The sequence below is a fragment of the Ricinus communis genome, chromosome 1 (assembly GCF_019578655.1).
Source record: "Ricinus communis isolate WT05 ecotype wild-type chromosome 1, ASM1957865v1, whole genome shotgun sequence".
Taxonomy (NCBI): Eukaryota; Viridiplantae; Streptophyta; class Magnoliopsida; order Malpighiales; family Euphorbiaceae; genus Ricinus; species Ricinus communis.
Genome location: NC_063256.1, coordinates 7484065 through 7500043, shown reverse-complemented (window position 1 = coordinate 7500043; position 15979 = coordinate 7484065). Strand labels below are relative to the sequence as shown.

The following is a 15979-nucleotide window of genomic DNA, read 5'->3' as shown; positions in this document are numbered from 1 at the left end:
TTCACCTTCTACAGAGATAAATATATAATCGAAGAGGGTCTGCACTGCATTAGTGTGACTATATTGCAAAGTTTGTGGGTAAAGCAAGCATATTATTTTCTTAATAATAATAATAATAAAAGTAGCCTTAGCTATCAACGTGATTATAAAATTGTACCTAGAAAAACAAAGAAGAAATATTCTTTCGTGTCATTAATTCATCAGGGTTTCTTAAATTTTTTTTTCGTAAAGAAAGACAATGACCTGCTTGGCTCCGTTCAGCCGTTTGGATCAAATAAGACAAAAAGGTTTCGGCATGGCAAAGAGTTCTCAGAGATATATCCAAAGACAAAATAAGCTTCTCCAAGAAAACAAATTAAACATTCATCATCTATGAAATGAACTGACTTCTGAAGGTATGGCAAAAGAAAGCACCTCCTCACCAGAGGTTTCTTTGACAAATATTTTATTTCACACAGACATGGAAGTTAATTCATCAACCCATTAATAATTGACTTATTTTACTCTAAAAGTTAATTTAGCTATTTACACACCATTAGATCAGAACTAATCGAATATGTATATATATAATCAGGTAACATTGTAATTGAATTTATCCCATATTACTTAAAATGTTTATCAATTCAATGTCTCCTAACATCAGTAATTATTAAAAAAAATCTAACTTAAATTTGTTTATAATTAGTTATTAAAAATTTTCAAGATACAATATTATGAGTTTCTTCGAATAAAATCCAATTTAAAAAAGAAAGAACCAGGAGTAATTCTATTACTATTTTGACTAATATTATAATAACTAATATTCCTTTTTGCCTTTTTAGGGGTGATTAATATTTTTTTAAATCACAAAAAGGAGAAAGAGAGACAAACAGTGGAGCAATTTTTACTGGTACAAATCTGTGACCGCAGTTCTAATTTCGGAATTTAATGGAATAGATCTTATCTAAGCGTGGTTTGGATGGTATTACAAGAAGCATAAATGCCTCAAGAATCGTCCCTTTAGGATTTCAACCCAGAAATTTATATAGTTTGGTGAAAATCTTCAATTACTACCACCCTGAAGGTTAAGTACATCAATACCCTTATTACTGCTGTTATTTACTGATTGTCTCTTTTTAAACACTATATATAAGTATGTAAGGCCAAAGAAGACCAAGTTCCAAAGTTAGTCTTTTATCAGGAATAGTACTGGTAGTATCCTTCTTTACCAGAAATGATGGAGAATTCCTTGGATTTTGTCTTCCTCTGGTGAGAGCAGAACTCCTGATTTCCCGTTTTACCAAAAAACAATTTCTCCCTTTTACTGATAGCACCAACAATAAGAAAAAGAGCTTGGAAAGAAAAAAGACTTTCAAGAAAAAGGAAAGAGACAAAGTGAAACTTGTGTTATAATTATCTCAATCTTTTCACTTTTAAATGTCAAATATCACAGGTGGGGAGGGAAGCTTCTCTTCTGGAAATACTGGAGAAGAAGTGCAGCAACTTCAAGAAAAGCAGCAGCAGCTACAAAATCACTTCCATGGCTCCAACTTATCAGGACCTAATTCTGGTGCTACTAACAGCAATGGCTCTACCTCTCAACAGACTGCAGTCAAGAAGAAAAGAAATCTGCCAGGAACTCCAGGCAAGTTCAACTATTTATCCTCATTTATGTAACCCAGTAATTAACATATACTTCTAATAATGATTGATTTTAGTCTTGGTCTTAGTAATAATAAGACTTTAGAGACTAATGAGAAAGGGGTTCTTGACTGTTCGAAAAGGTATGAATTTTCAAGAGGTATTCATTACTTTCTTCTCTTCTTGGAAGGAATAGTTATTAATGATATTAATTGAAAGGCTCAATTATTGCTTTGAGATTACAATAATTGCAGTGAACTGTTTACTTGACTCTTAACTTCCTTTTCTTTTTCCTTTTTTTCCCGGTATCTTGTCTGTCTCCTTTTGTTTCACACTGTCTTCAAACATACAGCCATGACTGCTGACTGTACTTTTCATAGAAATATTACCAAAAACGGATCACAATTGTCAATGTTCTTACTTCCGGTTACTTTCTTGCAGCACATCATCATGCTCCTTTTTCTCTAATGACAATTGAGTAACTAATATTAATTCTTCTTAAAAATTAAAAATAATAATACTGGTTTAATTTTAATGATCAGATCCTAATGCGGATGTTATTGCTTTATCGCCAACAACTCTTATGGCAACCAACCGGTTTGTATGTGAAATATGCAACAAAGGGTTTCAAAGGGATCAAAATCTACAACTGCATAGAAGAGGCCATAACCTTCCATGGAAGCTAAGGCAAAGAACTACAACTGAAGTAAAGAAACGAGTCTATATATGCCCTGAACCAACATGTGTTCACCACAACCCGGCTCGTGCATTGGGAGACCTAACAGGCATTAAAAAGCATTTTAGCAGAAAACATGGTGAGAAGAAATGGAAATGTGATAAGTGCTCCAAGAAATATGCAGTTCAATCTGATTGGAAAGCTCATCAAAAGACCTGCGGTACAAGGGAATACAAATGTGATTGTGGAACCATCTTTTCCAGGTTAATAACAATCTAAAGACCGTATTTTCTTTTTGTTGAAAATGATTCTTCTATATGCATAAAATGTGGATGCTTCTTTTTGATTTTTTAGTTATGAGAAAAGGGTCCAGGCCCGCAGAGATACTTGAGTTAATGATTTGTTACTTACTGTATGCAGATTGCATTATTATGATGATAATAATTCAAAAGAGAACTGTAATTATTGTCTCTCTCCATGTTAAAAATATATGCTAGGGAATGGCCGACAAATTAATGTACTTTTCACATTTCCTTTTTGACATGCACCTTAATTTTATACTTTGAACATTTAACTTACAGGATCTACGTACCTGCTCTTGTTTGCAATCTTGCTCTCTTATCAATCTCACTTTTGACCTTACTTTTTAATGACCAATCATGCAGAAGAGATAGCTTCATTACCCATAGAGCTTTTTGTGACGCATTGGCAGAAGAAAACAACAAAGTAAACCAAGGACTAACGGGATCACACTTGCAAAACCAAATGCCTGAGCTCATGTCCTCTATGCCATTAACCACCAATACAAACACTTCTATTGGAATATCAGATTTTAATAGCTTTGACCCCAAAAATCCACTGAAATCCCTTCCTCAAGAGCTCGTACCTATGCCATTTAAGTCCATGAACATGGCAGGAGGCATGTTTTCAAGTAGTTCAGGCACTCTCTTTGGCGGTCCGAGAAGTATTGCCTCAACTTCTTCTAGCTTACAACTCAGTTCCAATAGCTCGTCTGGGTACAATTATCTACAAGATGGGAAAAATGGTTGCCAAATTTCAAGCTCAGCTCAAATGTCAGCAACAGCCTTACTGCAAAAAGCAGCGCAAATGGGTGCAACTGCTAGTAACAGTATTAACTCCCCTATGATGCAAAAGAGCTTTGCGAGTAGCATGGCATGTCCAGATCAGATCATTCCCATAAGACCACAACTACCGCGACCTCCATCTTTCGGTGGCGTTCAGCAGCATAATAACACCACCTCATATGATCACTTTCCATCGTCACAGCTGCTTGATCAAACACACTTGGTGGGAATCAATGGTGGAGGATACAACCAACCCAACGGTACCTTACAAAAAGGCCAACAAGAAATGTCACAATTCTTTGATCCTACAAGTAGCTCAGGCATGAGCGATATGGGAATGCTCAGTACTATGTTCATGGGCACTGATCAAAATCCAGGGTTCATGAAAAACATAGAACATAGTAATAATGATCATCAAGATAGTGGTAATACTACTAGCTTGATACATGGAAGGGCTCATTCAATGGAGCGGACCGCGAGTGGACCATCAAGACTTGTGGGGCATAATGGTGAAAGCAGTGACATGATGACTCGTGACTTTATGGGGATTGGAGGGTCAAGACCAGCAAATTTGCATGAACAACAGCAGCAGCAGCAGCAGCGAATGGAAATGGGAGCAATGAGCCAGCAGAGAATGCCAATGATGAGTCATTTTCAGCAACAGCTCTCACTTGGGGAATCTGCCATGGAGAAGCCCATATGGGAAGTTTGAAAATAATTGAAATTGCTAGTTTTCTTCTATCTTCTCTTTGATTTTGAGCATTGGAGCTGTGTATAATGCATAGACCAAGGGAAGCAATTTCTTGCTCATCATGTGGACCGTGAAGGAGTCGATAATGAGAGGCTTTTGACATTGGGTAATGGAAGAGGAAGCCTAATAAATGGGCCTAAAAAGGGTCAAGGCCTGCATATATAATGTCAAAACATAAGGCCTTAATTTGTAGGATCCATCAGGGCTTGTGCATGGGTCACTTGCCTTGGATAAGCCTATTTTAGAAACTTTTTATATTTTACATTTCTTTTTTTCTCCCTGGAGAACAGGAATAACTTGTTAGTATTTCAGAAGGAATGTTAATGAGCGCATGAAGGGCAGATTTCGGTAGTTCTCAAATGAATATGCCAATCCTGGTTTTGTGTTGCAAGCACCATAAAGAATATGTTTACATATTTGCATGGATCACATCAAGTAGTTGCATTATTGTTCAGAATTTACAAAAATGAGATCCCGACTCTCTAATTTTATTGAAGCTTTAATGAGAACAATTCTTTTAATAATTACTCACCAGTGATTTTTCTCCCATAAATTTATCAAACCAGAATCCGATAATATCTCTCACTGCATTCCCAACTTTTTTTTTTTTCTAATTCTTTCTTGGTTCAGTGATCTTTGAGTTTTATTTTATGCGGCTCGTCTCCTTATTGTGCTTTTGCCATCTAGATCTTGATTGTATTCAAAAATCAAAAATTAATGGAGGAATCAGAGTGCGACATTAGCGATTATTTTAATTTTCACTCAAATTTTGAGGAACTTGGCCCCGTGGCAGTGGTTGGTTTATAATGTGTTAAATTACTAGAGTTTGCCACTATTTTGTTAAGAATGAAGGCAAATTTTATTTCAATTGTTCTTCCCAAAAACAATGCTAATTTCATGAATGGCCCGCCAAAGTATTTGCCTTCAGCCAAATATTTTGTATTTACAAGACAAAAGGAAAAAAGAGAAACAAAAGAAAAAAGAAGAAAGAAAGTAATCCAGTAATTAAATGTCAGACGCTATTGTTTAATATCTACTCAAATGAAATGAAAGGATTTTTCTTGAATGAATGAATAAATTAAAGAAAAATGCCATATGGTTATTTATTTTTTCATTTCAGAATTTATAATTATTTTCTTATTAGTTTTGATATCTGTGATTTTTTTTTATTTTAATAAATTTTTTTATTTAGTATTAAATTTCATATTATTATTATTAAAACAATATAAAATTTAAAAATAAAATTATTTATGAAATTATTCTGGATACAACTGACTGCAACGAATTCACAATAAATAAAATTAACATATAGATTTTAATTTTTGTAGAAATAATATTAGATAATTTCTTATATAAATTTACAATATTTTTAAAGAATCTTTCATTAGTCAATTTGGTAATAAATTATTTAAAAAACGATTTTGCAATTTAAAAACAATATCTATTGTATCATAATATAAAAAGATAATAAAATTAATTGAGGGAATATTAAAATAATAAGACTATAAATTAAGAAACTTTCATGTGAAAACGTATAAATGAAGATGCCTTTATATTTTTCCACGAATATAAAAAAAAGAAAAAAGGTTAGCAGTAAAAAAAGTTAATATTGGGCTGGCTTTTGAAACAGAAACCTAAATAGGGCTCAAGTCTGCATAAGTAAAGTGTTTTGTCGTGAAAGTCCATATTCAGCCCAACAAACAAAAGAATAGCTTTGGGGGTATTCTAGTAATTTCAATAACAAACGCCATCTACATTCGTCCCAATAAACAGAATAATAGCTTTGGGGGGTATTCTAGTAATTTTTCATAACGCACCGCTCCTTCGCCAAAATGCTAACCCTAATCCTAATTATAAAAGGAGAGGCTTATGAAGGATTACAGATGGTGGGCAACTGCAAGCAAACTCGTTTCGCCGACTTCTACCTTTCCTATGCAATGCTAACAGGGCTTATGCGTATTTATAAATACGCATCTGCAAGCAATCTGTTTTCGCCTGCTCTTCTTCTGCCTCTACTTTTCTTATGTTTGTTTTAATCGTTCTTTCTTTTTACTTCTTCTTTCTGCCGCTTCTTCTTGTCTTTCTGTTTGTTTCGCAATTTTAGGTTTTAATAAAATGAATCATGGAATAGGGAATGAGAAGTAAAGGCGGTGATGTGTTAAAACTACCTATTTTATGAAGGAATTGAATTCCTTTGTGATTAGAAAACACCAATGGATCCTTCTGAGCCTTCTATTCTCTCCCTCTACGATTTTTGTTATTCGTCTGTTCTATGTTTTTGTTCTTTTGAAAAAAAAAAAAGGAATTGTTTTTGTGAATTTTGAAAGAGAGCCAATTGATGTGATGATATCTTTGTCGGAATATACAGTGTCGACTAAATAATCAGACTACAATTATCTGATCATCTGGCTCTCCAATTTTCTTGTCTTTTCGTTTTGCTTTTTATTTTTTAACGGTGATTTTTTGAAGGGGAAGGAAAAATCAGAACTGAAAAATCGAAGGAACAAAGCTCAACTAATACTGAAATCTCATATTAACAGCTTAATACCAAGCTTGTGCCCATTTACTACTCTTGACTTGAAAAGTCATAAAGAACGAGACAATAAAGGATGCCAATAATTTCAAATTAAACTGAAGAATCTTGAACTAAAGGTATACCGGTCTACTTAGTGCATTGCTATCCCGTTATTCTATATAGTCACTGTGTTCTACAGTTCGCTTTACTATTGTTTATTATTTGAAGCCAAACTTTGGAACTGGATTGCCCAATCTTAGCTGAATGCTCACTTGAATTATATCAGAGGCTACCTTCAAGATTTCCTTTTCTGCTTTTTCTGCTACTACCATTGCGTCCCTGTTATGGGCAAGATATCAATGTGACGTATTGTAGATCACAGCAAACTCACTGTGGTATGATTTACTTACCCTATTAAAATGTCAGGGGGCAAGGATACCTCCATTTCCAGTAATACTTTTTGTTGCAAAAAGTGGCGTGTAATGCGCTCAACCTCCATTTTCTGAAAAGTCATTCAAACACAGTATTTAATACCCCCAATGTATTTGGAAATCTGCAGCTCACTAACTAATACTTGCTAAAAAATGCATAACCTATTATCATTTTATGTTAAGAACAAACTCTATTTTGCGCTATCCTATATTGGCAGATTCAAATTCTGACGCCAGTAACAAAAACTAAAGGTCCCCTTTGAGAAGCACAAATAAGATCAGCACCTATGCTCGTATTCAGAATGGTTATACCATAGGAAGATTGTGGACCATCTTTAATAGTGACAAGAAATGTTTCACAATCTAGCACCACCGACCCTCAATTTGTAAGAAAAAAGATATTTACATTTACCTCTGGGAACTTTGACAAAAAAGTATTGGAAATAATCATTGCAATGTCTTTGTCATCCAAAGAGATATATCTATCCTGATCTGCTGTTCCTTCTACATTTGATGAGAAGTGTAAATATGCAGGATCTGCAGCCATATTGGAAAAAGTCACAGGACAGAGTTAGAATTGGAACTGAAGATAAGGCAGCCATCCATGGCAAGGAGATATGATGGTAATCTAAATTCTTATATCAAAATCCTTCAGGCAAAGCAATAATGAAAGTATAGTCTCGGATGCAAGAACCAGCAAGATCTAAACTCATAGATAGGAATCCCACTGATAAACCTTATCCCAGACTAGTTAATCAGACAATTCTCACTGCAGCCAATCTTTTCTATTGAGCAACACCAAGCTCCTTGAAAATCTCCAAGTGAATGATTGTGAAAAGATACTGTGCATTCTATAAAATAACTTCTTCAGATTTCAACGAAAAAAACAGTAAATATATGGTACCAAGTAATTGTGCCACTATTTCCCTTAGTGGAAGTACATTATGCTTATGTTTACCTCAGATAATATAAGCTGTACACCCTGACCCTGGGACCAAGCATATTACCTTGAGACGACTATGTATTTTGGTACTGTAGAAATATCAAGTTAGATATGTTGTTCTCCCTTGCCCATTCTCTTTTTTGATATTACCTATTCTGAAAATCTTTTTCCTTTTTATCCAGCAGCAGTCAATGATTCTTAAAAATTGCATTTCCATCAGGTAGCTTCAAACAGATTTCATTGTAGCTTGTCTAATTTTTAGAACATAAAATGACGTGCCATACCTATGTGTATAAAGACTTCAGCTATTTCAGGATAGGACTCGTGAATTTCCTGACGAACCTTTTCACCAATTTCATGGGCAGCACTAACACTAAGAAAAGGATCAACCTGCACTTCAGAATCAGTTAATTACATGATAAACCTTGAGACGAGCTAGCATTCTCTCTACCACTCTGTGAGCATTAGTGGGGTTCTGGCCATAATTGGATTAACTGTACAAGCATCAAATTATGTCATATTTTGGAAACCAACCTCAATATGCACATCCAGGTGTAAAGATGAACCAGCCCTCCTTCCTCTCAAACGATGGCATCCCTGTGAACAGTTCCAAAATGCTTTCAATAAGAGTACTAGTAAGACAGGAAGTAAAGACCCGCCCAGACAGAGTGATTTTCCAAGAGACATAAATACAACATGCTTTGAAAGAGAATCTTGCTATGAAGTTTTTTACAGGGATAATTTTTGCATGGAAAATTGTGGAACCAACCTTGACATCTTCAACTTGTAGTATTGTTTGCTTTATAGGATCCAAATGTTCTGCTGGAATTGCAGCATCTACCAGTTCCAAGACACTAAATGACCCATATCAAGAAGTCAAACAGGGAGATCCATATTGCCAGAAAAACAATTACCCAATTCTGAGTAAAAACTAACAATAATTCAATGATCAGACAATGTTAGAAATGGGCCAATGACAAATACAGCAGGCAAGATATCTTGGCAGCCATTTGTAGCAATCATAGGAACTATTTCAGTTTCATAATTTAGTTCTAGATTGAGACTCCATAGGACATGATACATGAACATATGTATCAATGAAGGAGGCTTAACATATGATGGGCTAATATGACCTTATAATCAAATGCATATGACCTTAATCCATATTCAAATATTTATGACAAGACAGTAACACAATCAAAAAGAGGATCTAGCTACAGGCATAAAAGAGGTCAGTGAAGAACTGAAACCACCTCTGGTACCCAGTTTCCAGTCCAGCTTTCAGGATCATGCCTGAAACAAGAAGTCCAGCGAGAGGATCTAGAAACCTAATCCCAAGAATGGAGCCCCCTGCAGTCATGACAAAAGCAGATTCATGGTGAGCTAGCGTTCATGAAGTTAAATACAGAAGAAATTTTCTTATATTCCATTAGATACACTTTGGGTAGATATATATACACAAGGATTTCTGATTGACTTAGGAAGGTAAATTACAACTGTATAACATAAGAAAATATTTCTAAAGTACAGATAGCAAATCCACAATTATAGGGGACTAATTATTTCCTATACGGCTAGTTTGAATTTATACATTCCCCTCAAACTAGGCGATATATGCTCATTAAAATGAAGTTTGGAAAAAAGAAAGAGCCTTTGTGAGGATCTGCTGCTTGAAATCGAAAAGGGACATGCTTAAGTGATATGAATGTTGCCTTCTATCTTCTCGCTGATGAAGTGCCTATCAATCTCAACATGATGGATAATAGCTATAGCTGACTGGTTATCACACATCATATCAATAGGGCCTGATCCAGTAACTGTCTTAACCAGATTCCTTCGCAGATACCCTGAGCTAAGGGTCGGAATTCTGCCTGTTTTTTTTGCTACACCAGGTTACCAAATTTCCCCATACATATGAGCAATACCCGGAGGTTGATCTTCGGTCAATGGGAGACCCAGCCCAGTCTGCACCCATGTAGACATAAAGGCTTGGCAAAGGGTTTTTCGGAACATTAGCCCCTTCCCAAGATCCTTTTTAAGATGTCTTAAGGATACGGTAAACTGCCTCCATGTGTTCTTTAGATGAATTGATCAGAAATTGACTAACACAGGTAACAAAGCTTATACCCGGACATGTGTGAGTCAAACAGATAAACTTCCCTACTAATTGTTGATGTTGACCTCTATCCACAGCCATCTCTTCAGTCTGTGGCTTCAATTTTGTGTTAGGGTCCAAAGGAGTCTCTACTGGCCTACATCCACGCATACCAGTTTCCCTTAGGAGGTCCAAGACATTTTCGTTGAGAAACTGAAATTCCCTTACTTCTAGCCACCTCCATTCCCAGAATTATCTTAGATGTCCCCATTCTTTGATTTCAAACTCTTTAGATAGTAGAAGCATAAGTCTTCTCATTTCTTCTTCATGATTCCCAGTAAGAACTATATCATCAACATCAGTAGAGTGTTTGATTCCCAGTAAGAACTATACCATCAACATCAGTAGAACTTTAGACAGCATGGTCAATTTGAGACTGCAAGTACCCATCTTGTTTTAGCACCTTTGTAAATCTGAACCATGCACGAGGTGACTGTTTGAGCCTGTATAGCGACTTTCTTAGCTTACAGACTCTGCGCCTTGTATGATCAGTTTTGAACCAGGAGGTATATCCATATATATTCTATTAAATCCCCATTCAAAAATGCATTTTTTCATATCGAGCTTAAATAAAGGCCAATCTTGATTTACAGCAATAGATAAAAAACACGTACCATATTGAGTTTGGCTACAGGAGCAAAAGTTCCTGGTAATCAATTCCATACCACTGAATGAAGCCCTTAGCTACCAAACAGGTTTTGAAGCGTTCAATACCCCTGTCAGCTTTTTGTTTCATTGAGAAAATCCACTTGCACCCAACCATTTGCTATCAAGGTGGTAAAGTTGTTAGGACCCATGTACCATTCTTTTCAAGGGCATGAATTCTTCTAGGGTAGCATCTCTCCATTCAAGAACTTTTAGTGCTTCATGTAACTGTTCTGGGAATCTGGATTTCATCTAGATGGATCACAAATGCTCTGAATTTCTGGGACAAGTTTGAGCAAGTCATTTAGTTGTGGATAGGGTGCTATGTACATGAGCGAACTCCCTTCCTTTAAGGAGTGTGTAGATCTAGGTCCGGATAATATTCTGCCACCTTTTCAATACCAAGTTCTGGGTTAACTTCAACCTCATATTGTGCTATTTTAGGATTGGTTGAGTTTGGGTTAGACTCCTGGTTTTGCTGATTTTGAACAGGATGTTGAGGTTGCTTTCCCTAGTATAGACCCTTACTACCTCACCAGGAAGATGGAGATGCTTGGGCTATATTTCTGAATCTGTGTAAGTTGAGTTTCGGATGGTGAATTTGATGACTCGCATGTGTTTGGAATTCTAGCTGATGCATGTGGGCTTGATGATGATGATCTTGGGTTAGGTAGGCTAGAGAGAGTTGAGTAGAGGGAACTTGGAAGGGAACTTGGAACCAAGTTAATGAGGGAAGTCCACTTCAAATTTTGCAATTCATGTGTATTATTCTCCCCCTAAATTACAGAATTTGGAAAAAAGGGCTTATTCTCAAGGAAGGTGATAAACATGGTGTGACTAAACTTTTTGGTGATAGGAGAAACATTTGCATCCCTTCTTGTTGGATGAATAGCCAATGAAGATGCATTTGAGAGCTCTTTCATCAAGTTTACCTCGGCTGTGATTCATGTGTAGTCGCTTATTGCTGGGATTTTGTGAGGCAAAGGCAGCATGTTCTGATGTCTGGTCCTTGACAGTAGCAAGGGCTGAGCCATCAGGGACTGAAGTTTTATCAGAGTGCCCCATCATGACTCGTTTGCATCTCTCCTCTCGGAGTACCTCAAAAAAGACTTTTCTGGGACTCGGCAGTGGCTTAGTTCCAAGGATTCGACCTCACACCTCATCAAGGGACTTATCAAGACCCATCAGTAACTCGGAGATGCATTTGGTCTCCACTATTTTCTTGAAATAGGCACTGTCATCTGGGCACTTCCATTTGCATGATTCAAAGAGGTCTAACTGTTCCGAGTCAGAGAGGTAAAATAGGTGGTGGCTGAGCTTTCTCCTTGACTTGGATAATTTAGAATACTCTCCACATGGAATAGTTCAGCAGTGTTCACTGTTAGAGAAGGTGTCACAGGCTGTATCCCGTATTTCCTTGACAGTTGTGTATAGAAGGAAATTCTCACCAATCTCCCCAGTCATTGAACTAATTAACCAGGACATAACCAGGTTGTCTTCTGCCCTCCAGACCTTGAATCTGGGATTACTTGGACTTGGTTGAGCAGCAGCACCTGTAAGATAGTCTTCATCCACTGATGAACATCCTCATGGATTGAGACCATTGAAGATAGTTGTTGCCATTGCGTTTGTGGCTGATGATAAGCACAATATTGTTTTCGGATGTGGCCCAACTTGTCTAGGTGGTGCTGGAAATATGGGGGATGGAATGGTAGATGAGGATGCATCCCTAGAAGTCTGCTCAGATTTGGCATGATGAATGAGATTTCAAGAGAGATGATGTCACCAGAGCTGATGAAGAAACAGATATTGAAGATGGTCTAGGGGCGTTGGCCAGATAGTTGGGAATTTGGGTTCAGAAGTCCTGCTTTGATAGCATGAAGTTGAATTGAGAAGAAATTTTGTTATATTCCATTAGATACACTTTGGGTACATATACATACACGAGGATCCATGAGATAATCCTGATTGACTAAGGAAAGTAAATTAGAGCTGTATGCATAAGAAATATTCCTAAAATACAGATAGCAAATCCACAATTATAGGAGACTAATTATTTCCTATATGACTAGTTTGGATTTCTACAGTTCACAAGATTGAACACCCTTTCATAAATCAAGAGCACTCCAAGAAAATAAACAATAAAAAGTCTGGAGCGGCAAAATAATTGAAAAAGACATGAGTGGGAATAACAAAACTTACAGAAACCAGCCAACTAATAGCAAGACCCTGTAAGTATAACTGATAAACGAAAAGCTTGTTACCAACCTCAATAAGTACTGACTTTAACTACAGCTCACACCAAGTGAAATGTTCATTGCACGGAAAAAGAAGTTCTTACCAACCCCAATAAGTGCAACAACAGAAGAAATAGCATCAGCACGATGATGCCATGCATTTGCTTTCATAAGTCCACTGCCTTGCCTTTCCCCAGCTCGCTTTGTTATCCAGTAAAGCCTGCAAGTGGCATGAAATACACAAGTCAGAAACAGAGATCACAGTCAGATGATAATATTAATAAAAAACTGGCGGAGCTGACTAGTCATTTGCACCAAGAACAGAACTTCAGCACAAGTAGCAGACAGATGGTAGGATCTGGATTCTAGATGAATCATAAATTTAAATATTTTTACTTGGGAAGACAAAAGGAGAAGTGGTTGTACACAAAGTGAAATAGTAGAAGTCAGGGTGAAGGTGAAAGAAGAGTTAATTGAGGCATAATAGAAAAGGCCAATAACCTATGGAAAAACTGAAGGCTTCTAGTGTTCATCCCTTAAGAATAAAAGCTTAAAAGAAAGAAACGGATAAAAAAGAATGGGCTATGGATTTCATATGAGCCTTTTAACATAAGTTACGCTTCAAAAGGCATTGATAAAACACAACCAACATTTACATATTAGCACAATCATAGAGACACAATAATTACAAAATTAGTATCCTCCAAAAGACTCTAGGAGGGATACGGATACTTGAAAAAACAGTAGCATTAGCCAAGATTTGTTCAAGCAATCTAAATTACCCTTCTTTTACAGATATTGATACAACCGTCATGCTCAATGCAAGTATAGGATGATCCATGTTGATTCCATGATGATTTCCACCATGACCGTGACTATGCACATGAGAATGGTTTGCTACTTCAGGAGATGCAGACAGCAAACCCTGCACATGAAAGTTGTCAATTCAGAACCAAAATTATCCAATTCCTGGATCAGAGCTCAAAACCAGAGGTGCAAATTGAAACTGGGAAAAATGAGAGAGAAAACAAAACACCTACAATAAGAAGATCTAAAGCATGCCAAGCAATACCACCAGCAGTTGCCAAAAGCATGCAAGAAATCCCAAGGGCTCCTAAAGACTCAAATTTCCCATGCCCTGAGAAGCAAAATGGTAACACCTATAAGAACAGTGCCCATTCAATAAGAACATATTACAGAAGGAAAATCAGTTCAGTCCAATCAATACAGTATCAATTCAAAAGTTTCAGAATAAACATTCTAAAACAAGAAAAAGAAAAAACACTTCTTTCTCAAACATGCATAAAGTATAGATGAAAGGAGTAGGTACAAATGATTAAAAGTGACCATATGGATGTTCTTTATCTCTAGGAGCATTCCCAGCTTTGAAGGACCATAATGCAACTCCACTTAGGACCTACCAACGATAAACATTATATCAAAGTTGATATCGTACACAAGCTTTCAATAACAAACTGATTATAATAATTACCACATCAGAGACCGAATGTGCAGCGTCAGCGATAATCGCAGTGCTTCCAGACAAATAACCAGTCAAAGTTTTTCCAGCAGCTAATCCAATATCAGCGGCGAGGCCCAAACGAAATATATTTTCACCTTTTTCGCCGGAAGCGGGGTGATTGTGGCGGTGGTGGTGATCGGAGTGGGAATGAGAATGGCCAAAATGCCACCTTTTAGGGGTTCTAGTAGAAGAAGAATCGAGGAGGTGAGAATTAAGGGATTGAATGAGAAGGGTTTTATGGCGGGAAGAGAGCGTAGCGAGTAGATTGGATTTGCAGAGGATTCTAAATCCCATTGATCGCTGCTAGTTTTGCTGATTGTTTGATTTGAAAGTTGGAAAAACAGAGGAATAGAGGACAATAGTAACAAAATTAATAATAATACAGAGGAAAGAAATATTACAGTTAGTGCAGATAAATGATTGTTTGTTTGTATCAAGCGGCGCTCAGATTCTTCTCTACTAATCCAGCGGCTCACTGGGCTCTCTTTCTTCATGCCTTTTCTTAGCTTAACATTGGCGCAGCACAGGTGAACCATCATTTACTTTTTTATTCTTTTGGATAATTACACAATCTACTGTGACTATTCAAATTTGATAATTGAATGTTTAAAATTATATTTAATTAATAATTTGGTAAATCTATTAATTTTGAACAACTGAATGTACATTCAGATTACCAATTGATGCTTTGTCTAGCTCCTCCATTGCTTCTTCTTTTTTTCTTTTTCTTTTTTTCCTTTACCTCTTCTTCTTATTTCTCGGTTAAAAAGGGATGATGTTCACTAAATGAGAACTCAAAATATATCAACTGTTCATATAACCTTCTTTAGCAATAAATTATATAGAGGATCTAATTGCACATAGAAAACTCTTATTATATTAAATAGAACTTTGGTACAAAATTTGTGTACTGCACCAGCACATTTCTTCTTCTTCTTATTATTATTATTTGAGAAGTATAAAAAGAAAAATAGATAAAAAAAAATACTAGATTAATGTAGAGAGTAATTGTTTGTATAACCCTTATCAACTACTCGCTTTTATTGTATTGTATGTGTACTTCCTTCTATTTTTCATCCTCTTTAAGCATTGCTTTGACATATTTAGTATTTAGTTTCTTTTTGTCTTCTCTAAATGTAGTCCAAATTCTAATGCACCTTAAAATTATGTTGGATTGTTGTCCTCTATTTGGAGTTTGTTCATATATGCATGTCTATCATAAAGACCTGATTTTCTCGGTTCGATTTAGTTTTTTCAAGTATTTTGGCCTTTTAAAATGATTTGTCATTCATATCTATATCATTTGCTAATTGTGTGATCTTTTTAATTATCGAAATCTCATCGGTTTTTATATTTTCTTCATGTCCTTTTTAATTCTTTTTAGGTATGTTATATGAGA

The 15979-nt window shown here is 36.1% G+C and overlaps 2 protein-coding genes, 1 long non-coding RNA gene and 2 other non-coding genes across 5 annotated transcripts; 4 read left to right on the top strand and 1 right to left on the bottom strand.

Annotated features, from left to right (window-relative positions):
• The first annotated feature begins 1061 nt into the window (after positions 1-1061).
• Positions 1062-4492, top strand: LOC8287152 (zinc finger protein GAI-ASSOCIATED FACTOR 1). Its single transcript, XM_015720157.3, has 3 exons — positions 1062-1624; positions 2163-2559; positions 2962-4492. Exons 1-3 carry the CDS (start codon positions 1417-1419, stop codon positions 4091-4093), a joined length of 1737 nt encoding a protein of 578 aa, XP_015575643.1. The 5' UTR covers positions 1062-1416; the 3' UTR covers positions 4094-4492.
• Positions 4493-6273: 1781 nt separating this feature from the next.
• Positions 6274-6367, top strand: LOC112535137. The gene has a single exon (XR_003079333.1). It is a non-coding gene; the product is annotated as a small nucleolar RNA R41 (small nucleolar RNA).
• A 98-nt stretch (positions 6368-6465) lies between these two features.
• LOC112535138 lies at positions 6466-6539 on the top strand. The gene has a single exon (XR_003079334.1). It is a non-coding gene; the product is annotated as a small nucleolar RNA Z155 (small nucleolar RNA).
• A 103-nt stretch (positions 6540-6642) lies between these two features.
• On the bottom strand, positions 6643-15400 carry LOC8287153 (metal tolerance protein 2). The gene is made up of 12 exons (XM_002520610.4): positions 14551-15400; positions 14406-14475; positions 14099-14196; positions 13841-13983; positions 13163-13278; positions 9275-9371; positions 8791-8875; positions 8556-8618; positions 8306-8411; positions 7491-7615; positions 7058-7149; positions 6643-6986 (listed from the first exon to the last, which is right to left on the bottom strand). The coding sequence occupies exons 1-12, from the start codon at positions 14872-14874 to the stop codon at positions 6866-6868; spliced, it is 1440 nt and encodes a 479-aa protein (XP_002520656.2). The 5' UTR covers positions 14875-15400; the 3' UTR covers positions 6643-6865.
• LOC125369606 lies at positions 7145-7948 on the top strand. Its single transcript, XR_007215283.1, has 2 exons — positions 7145-7464; positions 7613-7948. It is a non-coding gene; the product is annotated as an uncharacterized LOC125369606 (long non-coding RNA).
• Positions 15401-15979: the final 579 nt, after the last annotated feature.